Source organism: Centroberyx gerrardi, chromosome 20 (genome assembly GCF_048128805.1).
Source record: "Centroberyx gerrardi isolate f3 chromosome 20, fCenGer3.hap1.cur.20231027, whole genome shotgun sequence".
Taxonomy (NCBI): Eukaryota; Metazoa; Chordata; class Actinopteri; order Beryciformes; family Berycidae; genus Centroberyx; species Centroberyx gerrardi.
Window position 1 is genome coordinate 12,308,209 of NC_136016.1, and position 21,637 is coordinate 12,329,845.

At 45.5% G+C, this 21,637-nt stretch overlaps 1 protein-coding gene across 1 annotated transcript; it reads left to right on the plus strand.

Annotated features, from left to right (window-relative positions):
* The first annotated feature begins 1,372 nt into the window (after positions 1 to 1,372).
* LOC139920140 (thyroid hormone receptor alpha-B) lies at positions 1,373 to 18,771 on the plus strand. The gene is made up of 7 exons (XM_071910072.2): positions 1,373 to 1,408; positions 5,845 to 5,945; positions 7,438 to 7,585; positions 7,857 to 8,062; positions 14,259 to 14,405; positions 16,210 to 16,468; positions 18,441 to 18,771. Exons 1-7 carry the CDS (start codon positions 1,402 to 1,404, stop codon positions 18,689 to 18,691), a joined length of 1,119 nt encoding a protein of 372 aa, XP_071766173.2. The 5' UTR covers positions 1,373 to 1,401; the 3' UTR covers positions 18,692 to 18,771.
* Positions 18,772 to 21,637: the final 2,866 nt, after the last annotated feature.

Consider the following 21,637-nt stretch of genomic DNA (forward strand, 5'->3'; position numbering starts at 1 on the left):
AATGCAGATTTCTACTAGACACTGATAAAAGATGAGTAAGAACATGTATAAAAGTGATTCATTTCCTGCACCCAATATTTCCTGTAGTGTAGAAAAAAATCTGTTGCCTGTTATAGCTTAAATCCCACTCAAAGAACTTACTATAACTTGATTACTGAGCACATGCAACCTATATCCCTGTATATTACATCTTAACTGAGTGTGGCCATGTTTTATTGATGACGCTTTAATGGAGTCCTGCTCCCTCTCCTGGAGCTGGCATTAAAGAGCCTTGGGCCGGGAGGAAAGCTGGGGGCTATCAGGAGTGTCTGAGAGCAGAGATCAGCCCTCTGGGGAGTCTGCACACATCCCACTGTACAGCACTAATAGGGAGCGCTCGCTCTCTTTCTCTCTCACCTTCTCTCTGTCTCTTTTTTTTCACAGCTGTTTTTTTTTCTCCTCCACTTTCTTCTCTCCGTCTCTGTCTCCGTCTCGCTCTCCATCTCTGTGCTTTCACAATTCCCTATGGAGCAGGCGGTCAGCTAAGAGCTCCTGTCTGTGCTCTACATGTCTTTCAGATGTGTGTCAGCGTGGTTGCGGGTGTGTGAGTGGGTGTATGACTGTGCCCGAGTGTACATGCTTTCAATTAATCTTAAATTGGACAGAGATAGTAGTATGTTGCCAAGGGCCAACACCCTTCTGTGCGTGTGTTTGTGTGTGTGTGTGTGTGTGTGTGTGTGTGTGTGTGTGTGTGTGTGTGTGTGTGTGTGTGTGTGTGTGTGCAGTACATGCATATGTACGCAGCCCTATGGGAAATCACTTCAACTGTGCCTCAGTTATGCTGATGCAAAAAGAGGATGTAATTTTCTTATGGTTTGTGTGCCTGCACTTCATACCCAACTCTTGTGCCCTGCACTTGAATCAGGCCTAACCTTTTCTTTCTTGTTCCACATGGCTCCACCCCCCTCTGTTAGAAATTGAAGTGGCAGGCAAGCCTTGCTCTTGAAACACTTAAAGCTTGGCCAAGTGGGTGGTGTGTGTTTGCTTTTTGTGTGCACAGAGATATGCACTATACTCCCTAGCAATGATGACCTACCATATCTGGATTAAATCATATTATTTGCATTTGTTTCAACCTGATTTGAGTACCAGATGGTCGGTTGGTAGGATGATACAAGGAGTGCTAGAAAGTTTAGACAAACACAGAAAAGTATCTTGAATCACTATTTTAATTGTCTTGATATTGTGATGCTCACTCATCTGTGGCACTGTTTGCAGCTTACATTTGGTCTGTCATTTACTTATGTTGTAATTTCCTATGTGTTGTATATTTATGCTCTCTCTCTCTCTCTCTCTCTTTCTCTCAGGTGGCTCGATGGCCCGAAGAGGAAGAGGAAGAACAGCCAATGTTCGGTGAAGAGTATGACTGGTGAGTACCTGCCTGATGCATGGTGGTTTGATGCAGACAGACTCTCAGAAGCACATCTCTGAAGTGGCTGCTGGGCACAAAACTTTCCCAATCTTGCCTGCAGTAGCTGGGCGAATTGTTTAATAGATCAACGTCTCTTCAGAAACAAGCCTCTCCCTTGGAAAATAAATGCTCTCCAAACGCAGTCCACCGTTCGTGTTGAAAAATTATTTCCCGGCGTTTCATTTAGCTAGGCTTGATACATTTCAAGCCTTTTAGAAAGAGAACACTGTAGCTGTCACTCCTAACAGCAGTGAATGCGAGCATCTGTGCGTGCGACGCAGAAGCCAGCGGGACATGACTTACTGCCGCCTTGTTTACATTACACTTTCTATTTGTCACCTGAAAAGAGAAAAAGTAAAACAACTTGTGCGTCTGTCATCGATAAACGAAAGCCTTCTGCTTTGCTTGCTTTCTTGTCCGACGCAGCACTCTGTCTGACTGACAGCTCCAAATCCCTTGAGTTGAAAGAAGTGAATAAAGAGACAGAGAGAGAGAGAGAGAGAGAGAGAGAGAGGGAGAGATAGAGAGAGAGAGAGGGTGGGAGGATCAGAAGAGTCTACAGCATGGTTGGTATGGCATCTGCTGAGTAGCTACAAAACATGTGCGTTCATATGCATTTGTCGTAAGGCCAATTCTCGGACTGACCAATCAGGAAGCCCCAGAAGTCCCCCAGGCTCTGTGTCTGCCTGCCCGCCTGCCTGCCAGCCTTTGTACCATATGCTACCTGCCATGCTCCATTTGAATTGGGAAAGTATGACAATGTGTCTGTCTGAGGGTCAGTCAGTGGCATGGTTGTCTGAGGTGGAATTACATCAACCATAATGATGTCAGCGGTTGCCCATGGGAGAGTAGACCCTCAACCAGACTTGATTTTGCAGATGGGGCTACTTTGTCTGCTTCCAGAGCCTTTGAGGACAGCCAATGGCTACTACTCTGATGCACACTTGTGCCATTTTGCATCCCAGACTGATTTCAACTGAATGCTAGAAGTGCTGGAAACAAAGGATAAGTCTTGTATCACAGCTGCACAGTCTTCCTTGAACAGGGCATGACTTTTGTTACTAGAAATAAAGTCTGCTGCTTTTGTGTAATTTTGTGCAGACTCTGGTAAAATAACAGATAAAAAATCAATCCAGCACCCCGGGGCACACTGGCACTCCTCTGTGCTGAATCAGGATAAATTACCCAAGACTACTCTCAGTGTATTAATGCAATTTTTCCAGTGTCTCTCACGCATTGATATTGGTCAGTGTCGTGACCTGCGGAGCACAGACACTCACTCTAAAGAATCCTAATTTAGTGAAGAGGCATGCAGACTCTTGCTTAAAGTAAAAATATATAATGCATTCTGCTCGGTCAATGTTTTTAACCTAATGAAATAAGGCCACATAGACCAGACACAATCCAAAATGTGAATTGAATGCGCAATTCATGTAATGGCTGAAAGTTCATTTTCAGGCATATGTTCATAGATTGGACCCTTTTTATGGCAAAAGATGGCTAGTTCTTGACTTCTGAAGCGTATCTATTGCTTGATGTTATTGAATTGAAGGTGAATTAATCCAAACTGACATAGACAGTGTAACATAGTCTGGTAGTTAATGTTGGCAGATCTATTTCTGTGCCGGTCAGGAGAGGGACGATAAACACAACAGTAGTGGGCACACTACTATACTAGAGTTTGTGTCACACAGCTGTTGTTTGAAGCCCGGTCTCTGTGTATAGTTTGGGTTTTGTTCCCTAAGGCTCTAAAAGTTTGCAGAATTCAATGTAGGCTCACCCTGGGATTCAGTCCACTGAAGACACACCAGCTCTCGTGCCATGTAAGAACCCAGGAGAAACAACCCCGCGACACATTTTGGGACCCAGTCCACAGCTCACACGATATTGGCTTGATGCACACGGCCTGATCAAGTGAGAAATGTTCTGTTTTGAACCTTGCGAAGACAAAATATTTATCTTCACACAGACGCACGAGGAAAAGCTGCTTCCCTTCCCTGGATTACGGCTTGGTAGCTTAGTAGAGCCATTGCAGGGCCTGTCATGGGAGCGGCAGCAGCCAGAGTAGAGAGCTGCAGTAGTATTGATTTTGGGCTCGGCTTCCAAACACAGCCTCAGCAGACTGGCATGGGATCCGGCTGCTGCTGCCGGCCCTGCCAGCCCGCTGGAGCTGACGTCTTTCCGATATGATCCTCCTTCGTTGTTGTTGTCATCTTTCCTTTGCCCCCTCCTCCTCCTTCCTCTTACTGCCCCTTCTCCTCCTCCCCCACCTTCTCTTATTCTCCCCCTCCCTCTCTTTCCCTCTCTCGTTCTTCCTACTCTTTGCGCTCCTCCTTCCTTCTCTCCTCCTCAGCCTCTTCTGTCATCCCCTCCTCATCATCCTCTCTGGCCTCATTGTTCGCTTCCTCCTCCTCAGCGTCCCCCTCTTCTTTCCTGTCAACTTCGTCCTTGCCCTCCATCTCCTCTCTCCCTTCTTCTCCTCTCTCTTCTCTCCTCCTTCTCCTCCTCCTCTTTCTTGTCCACCCTCCTCCTCCTCCTCCTCCTCCTCCTCCTCCTCCTCCTCCTTCTCCTCCTCCATCTGTCGCTGAGCCAAAGGGCAGAGCCCGACTGACACTGCCGGGCACAACTCTTGCGGGGCCTTGGCACACAGCATACACACACACACACACACACAAACACATATATGTCGACAGACTGAGACAAAGAAGCTGATGCTGTGCTGTACAGAGTGCAAAGATCTGCCAGTGGCTGTGTGAATGTGTGTGTGTTTGTGTGTTCAGACATGGGTGTGTTTGCATGCGTGTTTGTGTATTTTTGTGTGACGTGCAGCGTACCATCTCCTCCCCCTCTCTCAGTTTCCCAGCTATATATCATATTAAATGGCTGGCAATCTGCTATTTCCTGTGTCTCTGTACTCGTTCCCTCAGTCTCACTGCTCTTCCAGGCTGTATGGAAAAAGAACAAACTGTCCTATTCCTGAGTTAAAAAGAACGGAAGACTTGACAGAGAGAGGAAACAGACCAGAGAGAGAGGAAAAAAAACCCATCATATGTAGATGTGCTGGCACTGTAATTCATGTAACATTTATGCCTGTAAAGCAAATTAAATTGAATTGAACTGAGCTGAATTGAATTGAACTGAGATAGGGAGAGGAAGAGCTCTTCAGCAGTGAAGGAGTCTTTTTGTGTTTGAAGAGCCTCTCTTAGCAAAGTGATCTGATGGAAGCCCTTTAAAAAAAAACCCTCAGTATATTTACCCCAGTTTATTATTTTGCCTTCTTTTATCCTCTTTCATCCCTTTTTCTGTCATCCACTCTCCTCCAAGTGATGAACGTGCCTCGGCGGCTGTGAAATCCTGATACATTTACTCTCAGATGCACAGAATCATGTTTTTACATCAGTAAATGTCAGTCATACAATGTAGGTAATTTGTTTTCCACAGATTGTCAGCCAAGAAGCCACAAGAACCACAAGAAGTGAAAAAAATAATAAAATGTCTACAGATTCGGTGTTGGTCATAAGGAGAGGAAAGATGATGCGGTGTAATGCCATCAACTATATATTCCTTTACCCTCATCTTTCACGCTCTATCTCTATAGCACTCACTCCAAATGGACTGTGTTTGTCTCTCAAATCAATTCATTTCATTTCACTTTAATTCGAGCAGCTTCAGGAGCGTGACGTTTGACCTGTTTTGGCAAAACCGCAAAAACAGAAATCAATCACAGTCCCGGTGGATCACATTATCAACAGGCATTACCTTTGAAATATTGCCACAGTTTCACTATGAATATAACAATACAGCAATCCCTGTGTTAAAAGTACTGGTATGAGGAGAGACAGCATGGGTTGAGGACAACATTACAAGCGCAGGACATACAGGATGCATGTCAGACTTTAGTAGAGCTAATCCACACAGTTGGGGCCTTTGAGAACAAGCCATTCTGACTCCCATGTGATTAGACCCTCCGGACAGAAAGCAGAACACAGGATTGATTTCATTTATTTATTTATTTACTGCTGTGTGTGTGTGTGTGTGTGTGTGTGTTTGTATGTGAACATTCTGTCTGTGCGCGCTGGCACTGAGATATCTCAGTTTTAATCTTCCGTTTGAGAATGTCCATGGTCTATGTCTATGTCACTTATCTGTTTAGCGGCAAAGCAAATACATTATGGACAGATAGCGGAGATTCATGTGTTTGCGTTTGAGAGAGAGAGAGAGAGAGAGAAAGAGAGAGAGAGAGAGAGAGAGAGGAAGAAAGGAAGAGAAAGAGAGAACCAACAGGTAATAAAAAATACATAAGCTCATTCTTGCTAACGCTCTGTCTCTCTCTGTCTCTCTCTGTCTCTCTCTCTCTCTTTCTCTCTCTCTCTCTCTCTCTCTTTCTCTCTTAGGGTACATCCCCAGCTACTTGGAGAAGGATGAGCCGTGTGTGGTGTGTGGGGACAAGGCCACAGGCTACCACTACCGCTGCATCACCTGCGAGGGCTGCAAGGTGCGGAAACACATACACACACACACACACACACACACACACACACACACACCTCACAGGTTAAGGCACAGCGGGTCCATGACCCACATAATGTCGACCAGAAAACCAGACATGATGCCTCTGTGGTCAACCGCTACAACACACACACACGCTTGCACATGCATGCACATGATACATACACACTCAGACACACATGCACTCACACACTCACTCACATACAGGCACATACGCACAAGGACATACACACATGCACAGACACTCAAAGACACACAAGTGCAAGGGCATAACGTATATATTCACACACACACACACACACACACACACACACGTACAGCATGACAGCAGCCTGTTTTGATGTCAGTCTGCTATGTCAGCTCCGAGCCCCGTATCATCTGTCTTCCTCTCTGTCAGACCGACACCCTCCCTCTGCTCTGACAGCTCGCACCTCTCCGCCCCTCCGCCCATCTGTCTCTCTTAATGTCTCTGTCCCTCTCTTTTGGCTGCCACCCGCCCGCTCACTTTCTCCCCGTGTTTTTGTCCCCCGCGCTGAAGTCGGGAGGAGGTCTCCTTCTGTTCGTTTGTTCATCTGTTTGTTCATCCATCACATGCGATATCTCAAACACCCCTGATTGGATTTTAATGGCGTTCGGGGGTTAGAATGCTTGGGGAATGGTGCATCTCACCATTTCGTTCCGGCATTATCAAAGTCACACTACTAGCTGCATGCTTGATATCTCAGCCACCGTCGATCAAGTTTTACCACAACTTAGCGAAATGATGCATCTCACCATCGCACTCCAGCATGTTTAAAATTACACTGATTGGCCTAAGGGTGAACGCTACAAGTACAGGTCGAAACAAGGTGGCATATTTGTTACTGATTGGCCTCGAGGGAGACTGCATCATTCTTAGGGGGGCGACATACACACAGAAAATGGTTCTAGAACCATATGGTTCTTTGGGATATTAAATGACTTTAATGATTCTTTGTGTGGTTCAACCTCTACCCTGCACATCATTGCCTGTCTTACACGAATGTCCACATACCTTTGAACGCTCACAAGCACACTGACAGGAAAAGCACACACAGATATATACACACACGCAAAGGCACACACACAAACCCAAGTGCACACACACACATCCACAGAGGAGAGAACCGTAAGCAAAAACACAAGCCAGCACACACACACATACACACACACAAACAGCCTCTGGCTCGATAGCAAGTCAGGCATACGTCAAGTTTGAGATTTTATTTCCAGATGAGTTTTTATCAGACAGAAGCAGCAGCAGCAGGGGGTTAAAATGCTGCTTCTTCTGTCTGTCATTCACTATTCCTCACACTGTGACAGGCGCCAATGAACTGTGGTAGACCGCTTATTCTCTCTCTCTTTCATCCCCTCTTCCTCCCCCACTCTGTCTTTTTGCTTCTCTTTCTCCCTGCCTGTTCTATCCATCCATCCCTCCCTCCCCGACCCTCTGTCTGCAGGGTTTCTTCCGTCGGACCATTCAGAAGAACCTCCACCCCTCCTACTCCTGTAAGTACGATGGCTGCTGCATCATCGACAAGATCACCCGCAACCAGTGTCAGCTCTGCCGCTTCAAGAAGTGCATCGCCGTGGGCATGGCCATGGACTGTGAGTGACGCGTGTACACACACACACACACACACACACACACACACACACACACACACGCACAGGCAAATGCACAAGATCGTATACAAGCAGAAAGAACAAAAATGTAGGACAAGGATCATACACTAATACACCATCACAGGTAGCTGTCATATGAAGTCTCACACTTGAGGACAGGATTGGAAAGAAGTCAGTGGCCAATATAGACATCGCTCTCCATTCTCTTTCTCGCCGTCTTTCTCTCCCCCTCCCTTCCTCCACCTCCTCCCAGTGGTGCTGGACGACTCGAAGCGGGTGGCCAAGCGGCGACTGATCGAGGAGAACCGCGAGCGACGCAAGAAGGAGGAGATGGTGAAGACGCTGCAGAACCGTCCCGAGCCCACCGGCTCCGAGTGGGAGCTGATCCGCCTGGTGACCGAGGCCCACCGGCACACCAACGCCCAGGGCTCCCACTGGAAACAGAAACGCAAGTTCCTGGTGAGAAGACACGGGGAAATAGGTGTAGTGGCGTAGACGCACACACACATACACACATACACACATACCAACGCCTGGGGCTCTCGCCAGAAACAGAAATGCAAATAGGCACAGAGTGATGCACAGAATATAATTTAAATCTTTATTTAACCAGGCAAGATGGGTAAGAACATATTCTTGTGTGCAGTTACTGCCAAGGGGAGTTATTGCACACACACACACACACACACACACACACACACACACTGGAAGTGATCTAGTACTAGCCCATTTTTCTGCTTTTGGAAGTTGTCAACAGAGGTGAGATGTTGCTTATTCACTTCTCCCACGCAAATTGTACAATCCCATTCCACATTCCAATTCTAAGCTTCATTCTCCAACTATTTGGCTAATCTAACATAACACAGGAACGTACCGTATTTATTTACAGGCACACACACGCACATATACACTCACGCAAACATAATGCCAGGGATTAGGCTTTAATTTCATCTGGGAGACAGAAAGCTGGGACTCTTTTCCTTCCACATGACTGTCAGTCTGTCAGCTCTGCCTCGGTCTCTCTCTGTCTCTTTCTGTCTCTATTTTGCAGTCTTTCTCACTTTCCTCTCTCTAGTATTCCAGGGCTTTATTTGACCTAATCCTTCTGGGCTCTTAACTAGCCCTAATTCCCTTGCGAGCTTTCCTTCGTTCCTCTACTCTCTATTTTCTCTTTAATCTCTTTCCCCTGTCTTGATTTCTTTGTTTCCTCTCTCTCTCTCTCTCTCTCTATCCCTCGTTTTCCTCTCAGTGTCCCTCAGTGTCTCCCTTTACTTTCCTCTGTATTTTGCCTGTCTCTTTTCCATGAGCTCCCTCCTTATCTTACCCTAGGCGAATCCTCAGTCATGTGCACTCAGCTCCAAGCTGGCAGGGATATTGGCAGTCAGTCAGTCTCTCTCTCTAACTCTCTTCCCTGCTGCCCTAGTGCTCAGGTTTATCCTGGATAGCCCTGTCAGGGTGCCCATGGCTGTGTCAGTCCACTCACACACACACAGAGAGAGAGACACTGACCGCATGTTTTGGCCCAGGATTATCCAAGCTGCTTACCCAATTTTAGCTGGGTACTCATTCCCTCTTTCACAGCAGAAATAGACCATAGCCCGTGACCAAATGAGGGGGCTTTATTAAAAATTCTTGCCCCGGGAACAGGTGAGGTGAAGCTGGGCGTGAGATGGGAGGAGATGGGCGGTTTAGGCTGGTGGAGGTTGAGGGCGTCCATAGTGCGTGGCAGGTGTTGTGGAGCGAGTTGCTAGGCAACTGGAAGGAAGTGGCAGAGTGTGATGGGAAGGGGGCCATATGGGGATCGGGTGGGGAGGCGTTAATCTTCAAGCAGAGAAGGAGAGGTGTGAGGATCTCCTGAAAGAGAAGAGATAAATTGGAAGCCTGTTGTGTGTGCGTGTGTGTGTGTGTCCTTGTTTTTTGGTCCTTGTGAGAACCAGTTTCAGTTTTAGACCTTCGTTGTGAGGCCATTTTTGTGAAGTGTTTTTATTTTGTTCGGTCCTCACTCGGTTTAGGGTTGAGGTTAGAATGAGGATTAGATTCAGGGTTAAGGTTTGGCATGTGGCGATGAGAGTTAAGGTTAGGTTTAAGGGTTAGGGAATGAATGTAGTCCATGAAAGGTCCCGAAAGTATGGTAAGACAAACGGTTGTGTGCATGTGTGCTTTGTGAGTATTCATTTACACTTATCTACAAATTGTGACTTTGCTTGGATTGTACATAATCATGGTCACTACAACATAGCCAGGTGGAAGGATGTGACAGTGTGAAATATAACCCAGAGCCCAGTGGTTTTAGAGTCAAGTTAACTCTGGGCAGTGTTGATAGGGTTAAGGAGCGTTCTTCAGGTCTTATCCACATGTGTGTTTGCTTGTACATAGCTATACCCACCTGCACTCCCCCCCCATGTAGCCGTGTGGGGCAGTTGATATGAATGTGAGTACAGTACAAGGCTTCAGAGCATGTTGGTCTTGGCAGGCTGCAGCATCACACTGCCAGTGGGTGAGTGGACACAGATGTGTTTTTAGGTGGGTTAGGTGCACTCAATCTGTCACTCCTCGGTGGCACAAGCCATGGAGGGCATGGAGACAGACACATCTGAACCATTGTTCGTGTTCTACTCCTCCCTCACTCCCCTGCTTGCTCCCTCTCTGGGGAGATAGGGAATGTGTGTGGCACATTGTCAATACATGCATCCAAAGAATGTACAGATATAGATATCCATGCCCAAATATTTAAAAGCACAGCACAGTCTCTTCTCTCTCACTCACACACAGACTCACTTGTTTTCTGGCATGCACAAAGGAATGAAACGTTCCTGATTTTACATTTTATTCCCTGCTCCTATAAAGAGGATCACTCTTTGCTGCATACCGTTCGCCCACAGAGCCACAGTCAATTTGCTTGTTTAAACCATAAATGTGTCCTAACCATTATGAGGAGTGTTAAGCACTGACAGCCCAAACCCACTGGACCAGAGCAAAGCTGCAACTTTTAACAGCCAGTACAGCGGGAGTGTCTTCTCAAGCAGTGCCAGAAGAAACCAAGAGTTTATGTGTATCAAGCTTCTAAATATAGATACAGACAGAGCAGCGGGCTAAGCTGGGAATAAAACAAAAAAAAACAACAAAAAAAGCCTGGGATGAAATTAGTCATGCCAACTTGAACATATTTGTCTGTATCCCATCGACAGATTGTAAATTGTTAAGAATGAATGAGTGTGTGATGCTAATAGGAATAAAGAGACACTAGCACTACATTAGTACCAAGAAGACCCGCATGGATCTGTGTATATAGGTACTGATCTTGGATCAGTGGGGTCACATGACACAAGTCCTCAATATACACTCAATATGCACCTGGTCAGCAACAATATTTAGGTCCACTGTGGCATTGTAATGATGCTCAGTTGGCACTAAAGCGCCTAATGTTTCCGGATGTCCCAGAGATGCTGGAACCAACGTGTCTGGCACTACGTTCAAAGTTGCTTAAATAAAGCGCCTTGCCCATTATATTGTTCCGCCGCACAGCAACTGAACCCAGATCATGTCTGCTGACAGGATGTACTTATGCTTTATTTATACATGACTCAATTCATTCGGGACAGTTGAGAGTCAGGGCCATAGCCGGGCTTCCCCAGTGCAATCCAATGATAATAGATTTTCCTGTATGTGTGTGTATATGTGCCTGTCTGTATATGTGTCTGTCTGTATGCTGTTTGTCTCATTGTATGTATGTATTTATGGCTTTATGCTGATATGTGCATTTTTGTGTCTCGTTTATGTGTGAGTGTATGTGTGTGTGTGTGTGTGTGTGTGTGCGTGTGTGTGTGTGTGTGTGTGTGTTGTTGGCCAGCTAACACACTGGTCTGAGTTATGGTTACACAGTGTTCTCTCTCACCACTCTGCGGTCAGGAATCTGGAAACAGCTTTTACGAGAGCAGGGAGCAGCAGCCAGTTCATACAGCTATGTGTGTGCCTGCGCGAGTATGTGTGTGTGTGTTAGTGTGTGTATGTGTGTGTTTGTGTGTGTTGTCAGCATTATAGCTAGTACAGAACGTATCTGCAATGCCAGCTACTAATGCACCACCAGTAGAAATGTACTATTACTACACATTAATACATAACATACAATGTGAAAAATCCTAGAGATATTTACCAGTGCACCGGATGTGATGTAACTATCCCTTGTGCTATTTAGGGTGCCGGCTGCTATGTAGAAACCTGGCTTGGATACCAGAGGAAAGGAGGGGGGATGAGAGCAGGTGTGTCACTGGGGTTATCAAATGGGCACGTCCCATCACAGATGTTTCATTCAGTATGGCCCACATCTGGCATTCCAGGTGACAATCTTGTAGTCTCTTGTCATCATACACTGTACTGTACACTATATTTGAAGAGATTCTTTCCAAATGAGTTAAATCAATTTTAAGGAAAATAACCGAACCTGTTCAGATCTCTATATTTCATTGGATTGGGAGTGTTTTGAAATTCCAGTGGCTGGGGAGTTTTATTGCAAAACTGAGTTTGGAAGCCAGAAATCAGCACCTGGAAAAGTAATCGTCATTGGTACTGATGAACAGCTTTATCAACCCCCGCAGATTCAGTACATTGTGGTCATTTTGTGTTATTTTACATCTTATTTATTGAATTTAAACAGCAGCTACAGTATGAATAGGTCTAATCTTGGCTGCACAAAGACACTTAACATTAAAAGCAATGTAAGCCAAAAAGAATAGAAAATACGATTCGCTCTATTCATTTAGCACATTTCTTAACAAAGTTACAATCAAATAGGAAAGGAAAGGTAATGCTCAAAGCACACTGGTAAAGCCATTACCCATATTAGAACATGTATGGACCCATTCCTCTCCTCCGGCCCCAGCGGAACAAACTTTCCAGAACTAATCCATTTGATAAAAGGTCAGCAGATGAATTGTACCACATGAGTGATGAGACTGCAGTTAACAAGAAATTGATGAGCGTTCCAGGAAAATCGCATTAGTCCATAAGAAGGCACGCACATCAAGCACACACATAGTTTTACCACGTGCACACACTCACTCTCTCACACACACACACACACACACACACACACACACAGACACAGCCCTTACTTCATGACTGTGTGTTAACTGGTCTTTAGGAAACTGGTGCTCTTGACTGGTGCTTTCAGTTTTGGGACTAATATTGATACTGCGATGGAGCGATGGAATTCATCTAGCCTTTTTTTCCTGGCTTTGGTACATTTTTATTTATACATGACTCAATTGACTCCATTTTGTACATGTACTTTAAATTAATCATTTCGATTGACTGATCATGGGCACTACAATCCCCAGGCTGTATGGGCCCACCTTAACACAATCTATTTTACATGCTGAAAACTGATTTACACACTTTGTACCTTCTTATACTGTGGGAGAACCATGGAAAATCGCTGTAAGAGGTAGTTTGCGTTACCAGAGTTTTGAGTCTAACCCGGTGTGAAGTTTAATATTTTGATACGAGATACAGTACACTGTGTGTTCGTTCCTGTTGTCTACATCTTGAAGCTCTCACTGGCGTGACACACAGCTGAACTCGCACTCGGTTTGTGTTGCGGTTTGTTTCTAAGCTACTCCACTTGAGAATGTGGCACGCATTCAGCAGTTCTGAACCTCAGCTGCTCTTTCTCTCCGAGGGCTATTTTCTCAACATCGAAACAAAAAAAAAAAATGCCGCCGGCCTCCAACAATGAAACCGATGCTTTATTTTGGACCTCGCATGACAAGAGATGCAGTCCATCAAAGCTATTATTACGATTATTCAAATGTTCCGTAATTGCTCGGCTCTCGGGTACATAGCAGGCGATTGGTTCGGCCCGCACTGATGTACTCAATCCATCTCCCGCTGGTTTATGAATATGATTCCATGTGTGAGGTGATTATTCCTGTACTTTTATCTCGTCCCATTTATTGTTGAAGCCCGTTCTGAATAAATTGACTGGAGCCGTGACACATGTTTTATTCACTAGAGCGTGAAACGATATTTTTCATAGTCTTGGCCTCGATTCACCTAACTCTGGAAGCACATGTATAGCTAGCCTGCAGTTCCCCGTCTCGAGACACTTCTCCATTCTTTTCACGGAGCACAATTTAGTACTTCACTTGTCATTATCTGATGAATTGGTCTTAAAGTGTCTCTCAAGACACCTGAGGACGTTGTCGAAGGGAGCAGATAGGGCATAAAAAAGCTAATAAGGGTGCTGTTGTCTCCAATATACTTTACCACACCACTTTTCTCCACTCATCTTTTCTTACCCTTCTCTTCTCCGCTCTGAAGTTCTTCAAATTTAACTATGCTCTCCTCCACTCCGCTTTACTCTGCTTTGTTATTCTTGTAATATACTCTATTGTTCTTTACGCTCTTCTTTTCTCTAATGAACTGTCTTCTCTTTATTCTCTTCTGCAGTCTACCCTGCTTAAATTTGCTCTACTCTAATTGACTCTTATTCTTCTCTTCTCTTCTCTTCTCTTCTCTCCTCTCCTCTCCTCTTCTCTCCTCTCCTCTCTTCTCTTCTACTCCACACAAATTTACCCTGCTCCTGTCCACTCTGTCATTTTCTGCTGTGCTCTGTTCAGCCCTGCCATAACAGACCCACGTTTATTTCCCTGTTTAGCCGGAAGAAATCGGCCAGTCGCCGGTCGCTCCCACGTCAGACGGAGACAAGGTGGACCTGGAGGCGTTCAGCGAGTTCACTAAGATCATCACCCCCGCCATCACCCGTGTCGTCGACTTTGCCAAAAAACTACCCATGTTCTCGGAGGTGAGTGCCAGTTAATTATGCTCCAGTCTGCGTGAGCCTGTTTATGTATGTCTGCGTGTGTGTGTGTGTGTGTGTGTGTGTGTGTGTGTGTGTGTGTGTGTATGTGTATGTGTGTGTGTGTGTGAGACAGATGGAGGGGCGGAGGAGTAGTGAGATGTGCACTTAAGGAGCAGAGGGAGGGAGTCAGGGTCTGACAGAGAGGAAGAGCGATGATACAGAGCTGACATGGCAGACTTACTGTGCATTAAAACACATGCTGCTGTCATGCTGTGCGTGTGTGTGTGTGTGTGTGTGTGTGTGTGTGTGTGTGTGTGTGTGTGTGTTTGAATCTGTTGAGGAAATTTGTGAGTTTGGGATCAATTTGTTTTGCCAAATTAGCAGAAATATCCTCACAAATATTTGAGTAAGATTACAAGAATGTTTTACCACAAAGAAAGTCCAAAGCACTCATAATGTTCGTCAGTCCCCTTCATCCCTCTGCAGATAAACCAGAAGCAACCTTTGTCGCTCATGACAATCAGAGGAGCACTCTGTGAAATCCTGGGCCGGTTTCTGTGTCTCTCTCCTCGGCATTGTGCATCTGTTTGCCCCGCCGTAATTAGCAACTGTAATCATGTTTCTTGTCTCTGCTGCTTGTAATGAGACCTTGTTTGATTGGATAATTATCAGGGTGTTGAATTATCGTCTGGTGTGACTGCTGCAGTGAAGTGTGTGTGTATGTGTGTGTGTGTATGTGTGTGTGTGTGTGTGTGTGAGAGAGGGGGGAGTTGGGGGTGTGCTAATCCATTTGCTTAAAAAAACAATAATTACATCACAGATACTTTTTAAAGTATAGGATTGTTGAAGGGAAAAGGCATGTAGATTCTGAAATTACAGACAATAATGTTATCGTACACATCTTGACATGATGGTTGATACTGGTTGTGGATGATAACACAATTCAAATGAGTGTGTAATTTGGAATAAATCCTTCCCTTTATTTACATTATAGTACATTATATTATGAAAGTAACCTTCCCAATCCTGATGAGGGAGGCGGAGAGAGAGAACCTGTTTACATGAGTTGTGTTCCTTCCACTGTAGCGGTGAATTACAGATAAACACACCCAGAAACAAAGCCCGCACTCTTCTAGAGACTAAAAATGAATCATCTTTTCCTTTTCCACAAATTGATTTTGTGGAGCAATAAATGCATTATGAGCTTTTACTCTAAGTATGCCCTCAAGGTACAAATGTACAAGACAAACCAAGCCCTTAAATGCTTATGAAAATGCTCACCAGTAAATAGCAGTGAAATAAATAACCCGCTTTACACATTAAGGTGAGATTCAATTCGCCACATCAGGGCCTGTAGATTTAATCAAATGGGTCTCAAGTCAGAGATTCCAATATCCATGTAAATCAGGGTATATTAGTTATCATTTACGTTCATCAGAGAAAAGAAATCCCTTCCCCTTTCCAACTCATCTTTCTGTGTTTCTCTCCCTGCCATCCCTCCTCTCTCTCTCCTCACTTCACCCGCAAAATGAATGATTTCCATTCCAAAATGTCCTATAGGGAAAAATGTTGCCTGATGTTCATTGCTGCTCACTATTTAAAAATCACAGATGGTTTCATCTTTCAAAATGTTATTCTTCTGTAAATGGCTTGTCTTAAGATAGCTTAGAACTGAGTTTTACGTTCATACCAGCAATCATTTTGGGAAAGTAGGTGTCAAATGGTGGATATCTCATTTGAGAAAGATATATTTGCGTTCAACTTTTTCAAACTCTTAAACCCCCCCCCCCCCCCCCCCCCCCCCCAGCTGCCTTGTGAAGATCAGATCATCCTGTTGAAGGGCTGCTGCATGGAGATCATGTCGCTGCGAGCCGCCGTGCGCTATGACCCCGAGAGCGAGACGCTGACGCTGAGCGGGGAGATGGCGGTGAAGCGCGAGCAGCTGAAGAACGGCGGGCTGGGCGTGGTGTCGGACGCCATCTTCGACCTGGGCAAGAGCCTGGCGCAGTTCAACCTGGACGACACCGAGGTGGCGCTGCTGCAGGCCGTGCTGCTTATGAGCTCAGGTCTGTCGACATGAGAACTCGCGTCTCGATCAGTTGTTCGGGCTCCTTTGTGAAACTTCAAGCTACTGCAGCACAATGCCTTTGCTGTCGGCGCTCTCATGTTACACATGTTGTAAGGGGGCTGTGGCTTTGACAGTCGCTCTTCTTACTATTGGCTGCTTGTAATGTTGACTAGCAATTTGAGGGCAATCTAGCAAATCTAGCAATTTCAGCTTATTCTATTGTTGGACTTTTTGCAAGGGCAACTGTGGATAAAATCGTTAACTAAATGTAATATAACGCAAATTCTTCTGTGCCATTGGAGACACACTGCCATGAAAGTCCATGTTTCTAATCATTACCTCCTGCTTTTTGTAGCTGTTAAATCAAAATGTAATGCCTGAAGGGAAAAGTATCCAGGGTACAAAGAGAGAAATCTAAAGCCTAACTGGTTAAAAAGCCTTTACTTCCTTGGTTTGTTCATCACAGAAAGCGGGGAGTATTTTATTTGAGGTCATATGTCACATAATATACTTAGCATTTTGAAATAATAGGATGGAAATGAGGCGAGGGTGTGTCCTCAAGGACAACCTTGGCCTCATGCAAGAGGAGCTATGTAATAATTCTCCTCTCAAGCTGTTTTCTCCTCATCTCTTTTGTTTCGTGTGATGGAAACAGAGTTGCCTCTGAACCCAGTTCTCAGCTGGGGATGCATCTCTCCTGTTTACATACGACTTGTTGAGGAGTCAAACAGACAAACTCATTCTCCCCGTAGGGTTCGAAATGATTAAAACAAAGTCGCTTTTCATTGCTTGCTTCTAGTGTCCTAGCTCACAAGGGATTGGATAGGATATAGAGATAGGATAAAGAAAGGATAGGAGGAGGAAATCAGAGAGTGATGTCAAGTATTGATTCCCACAGTCGTGTAGGGGAGTATATGCTGTACGGACTTATGAGATGTTGTCATAGGCTATCTCTGTGTCCCATGAACTCTGCTCAGTGTTTTCCATGCATCTAGAAGTAGGTCAGAAATGTGATGCTGCTTGATCATCTAGCCTGACAAAGTGTAAATTAAATTATTTGAATGGAGTACACAGGGGCCAAGAACCACCTAAAGCAAATTTAACGGAAACCTTCCAGCCAGTCAGAATTGAGTGTCGTCACTCGTGTAAAATAACATTTTTCTCATCAGTGGGAGCTTGTATAGCCTTGAGATGTCGGTTTGCCTTTAGCCTAACTTGTCTAGGTGCTTTTAAAAATTCTCTCTCTCTCTCTTGCACTCTTGATATGGCCATCTAAACTGTTGAGTTAAACAGTTTCGACCCTTTAGTGTTATTATTTCTTATGTAGATTTGGATTGTTAAGACATTACAATGACATGGTGTGTAATATTTTTTGTTCTGTGGAGCGGGCCTTAGTGGAGCCTGTAGTGCAAGTCTTCCCTTTCGTCTTCTTCTTATTATTATTATTATTGTTATTATGTAATTGTTTAAAGTTCATAGAAAACATGCTAATTCCAGGTTAATCCTTTCCTCTAGTTGTAGAAATCTCTGAAAAACCAAATGACACAACTCAGAACGTCAGAGTCTGTCTTATATGCCATGAAGTTCTCTTAAAGGCTGTTACCTTCTGTCAAATAAACACTTTATTGTCCATATACCTGTGACAGTTATGACAGTGCATGTGACCCAGCCTGAACCATACATGATAACCCAGTAATAGGCTGATGTGTTCACTGAGCTGACCACCCATCATCCCCCCCCTCCTCCCCTCCTCCCTCTTTACCTCGCTCTCTCCGTTCCTCCGTCCTTTGCTCCTTCTCCCTCCCTCTCTCCTTTCCCACATTCCCCCGTTCATCTTTCCCTTCATCGTTGCCTCCTACCCTCCCTCTCTGCCTCCCTACTTCCCTCTCTTTCTCCTTCCCTCCACTCCAACTCCTCTCCCTCTCGCCTCCAACTCTTTAACTGTCGCTCCCTCCCTCTCCTCTCCGCAGACCGCTCGGGCCTGACCTGCGTGGAGAAGATCGAGAAGTGCCAGGAGACCTACCTGCTGGCGTTCGAGCACTACATCAACTACCGCAAGCACAACATTCCCCACTTCTGGCCTAAGCTCCTGATGAAGGTGACGGACCTGCGGATGATCGGGGCCTGCCACGCCAGCCGCTTCCTCCACATGAAGGTGGAGTGTCCCAACGAACTCTTCCCCCCGCTCTTCCTGGAGGTCTTCGAGGACCAGGAAGTGTGAAACACGGTTCCCTCCACCGCGAAGGGGAAGAGGAAGTCGGGGCAAATTGGGAGATGGGAAGGGCCATCGTTTTTAAAAAAGGGGAAAGATGGAGGGAGAGTCTTCTCGGCAGGACTTGGCGTTTCTCCGAAATGATATTTTACGCGGTTTTGAAACAGGAAACGGCAACAACAACAGCAACACACCAGCAACAGGAGAGTCAAGCGAACAGAGGATTTTGTTTTTTTGAACATCCCCTCCTCCATCTCTTTCTCCTCCTTTTCCTTACCCGCATTTTGAAATCCGTGTGGGGGCCCTTCTGTCTGAGCATGATGTCTTATCTAGTAAGAGTTGTAGCCATTTGCCAATTCACATACATAGACACACACATGCACACACAGACAAACACACACACACAGCCACAGCCACCTCAGTTCCTCAGAGCAGTGCCCTTAGCGGGGGGCCTGTTGCTCGCTGTGGTTCTTTGTAGTGCCACCACCAGATGTGACGGTGGTCAAAGCTCACAGATTTACACCTGTTTAGAAACCCCTGTTACCAGCTTCCAGGCTGGCCAGCACCTCTCAGTGTTAATCTCTGAATTAGTGTTAGGCAGTGATTCAGAAAACATGGTCAACAGTGAAAGATATTACTTGCAGACATACAGGCGCGCGCAATCAGCAGTACTGCGCGTTTTTAAGTTTGAGCAGATGCTTAAAGCGTTACTCTGGTGCATAGTGACCGCAGTAGAGCAGTGCTATCAGACCTAGTAATTATCAACTCCTCAACTTAAACTGAGCCGTTATAACTGTTTTGGAGCCTTTTTTAGACCCCAGTTAAAATCGGTGCTATATTTATAAAGCTACTCCAGTTTTATGAAATTGTGTTGTCTACCTTTTAAAAAAGTGCAGACCATAGCTCCATATCTACCTTCATTTCTGTCATTGGACCGGCTCCTGTGACATACAGTACACACACACACACACACACACACATATGGGCAGACTTGCCTTGTCATTGCCTGTGCTGCTTGTGCCAGCGGCATACCCTCTCATGAATGACAATTGAGCCCTTCTCTCTCCAAGGAGAGTCGCCGCATTGAAGGAAAGAAAGAGGAGAGGAAAGGAGGAGGGGAGGTGCACTAGGAGGAGGAGGGGGGAGGAGGGGAGAGGGAGGAGCAGAGAGACGGGAAAGAAGAAGGGGCAAAGAGAGAGAGAGAGGGAGCAAGGAAATAAGATTTAATAGCTGGACAGTAGATTCTGAGCCAGGGATCTGAAGTAAATCTGTGCTGACTCCCACACCCAGCCTCCAAGGAGGGTTTCAATAGCAGCAACCACAAGCAAGGCAGGGAAGCTCATCTTACACACACACACACACACACACACTCTCTCCTTTTCTCTTTCTCTCTCTCTCTCTCTCTCTCTCTCTCTCTCTCTCTCTCTCTCTCTCTCTCTCTCTCTCTCACACACACACACACACACACACACACACACACACACACACACACACACACACACACACACCAACACAGACATACACAGCATCACCTCAGAATAACTTGAATGCCTCATTTTACTGTATGCACTGCACAGCGGTGTTGATATATAGCCCTAACCTGCAGGGTTTGTGTAGAGTCCTCTCCTGTTGGACTTAGCTCAGTGTGGCCCCTCCAGGCTTCCGTACACATATGCCTTTTACCATGGGCGTCAATGAGAGCAGGCAAATGCCAAGAAGGCTGCCATTTACCTCAAAGTGGGCACACCCCCAGGCTGGGGCAGCAACACTGCCCCTGTGGTGTCAGGCTCTACCTCACCTCTCTGGACACAGGGCAGCTGCCCACAGCCTACACACACACACACACACACATAGACATATATACCGTTCAAGTTGGCATGTGTAGAGTAACACAAATGTGCATAATTTTGCATGGATGCACACTTGTAGACATGTAAAAAAGACAAAACACTCACAGACACACACACACACACCCTCAGTGCTATCACTTGGTTGAAATGAAATACCACTGAAGACAGGAGGGCCGGCCATTCCCCTGGATAGTAAGGTTTCACTGACTGCAGGGGATGGTACCCATTACATTCGGGTGATCTCTTTTTGTTATATGGGACCAAGTGTCATCTTTTGAAATTTGGAATCCCCTTTTTTTCTGTCAAAAACAAACTCACAGAAGCAACGAAGGACAGTGTGGATGTACAGCCCAGCTGCCACCCAACTAAACCAGTAGCTGGAGGAAAGATAACAGAGTAACTGAGAAACCCCAGGTGGCCACGCCTGTTGAATTAGCATGCATAGAAAGGGCAATTTCCTCGTGTATCATGGTGATCTTCCACAGTACACTTATGATGGCTGCCATTGGATGTTGATAATGTTGTCATGGAAATAAGTGTTCTTTTATGCATGGACAGTGCATTAGACACAAAAAAGGCGGGATGTTCACAACTGAAATGAAGCCTCTTCAATGGTAGCTCATCAACTCTGTGAGTGTCTTGTGCTTTACCACTGCTCACACCTCTGTGATGACAATGTCACACATTCCATCGCAAATATCTTAAGTGTACTAGCCAAACGACCATTCAAGAATGTTGATTTGAATATAAAAGCCCACTCTATTCATTCCAATTCTGTGGCCAAGCCTAAACTAACTGGGTTTAGCACTCTTACAGGAAGAAAATGTAAAAAAGACTAAAATCTATTTTATATTCAATGCCAAGCAGTAGTTTATGAAACTGGGCAATTGTACAGGATGGGTGTTCAGCGCCCCTCTGAAGTACCTACACGGAGGAACGTGCAAAGCGGCGGGGATCATGGGAAATCATTACAGATGGCCAAGCCTCAATGCCTCAAAGTTGTGGAGCAATGCTGGGAGGAGAATGGAACTGGAACGCCGTGATCAGACCTCTGGGCACTCTGGCGGAGTAGCAACTCCAGAGTCCTGCACCTCAACTGACCTGC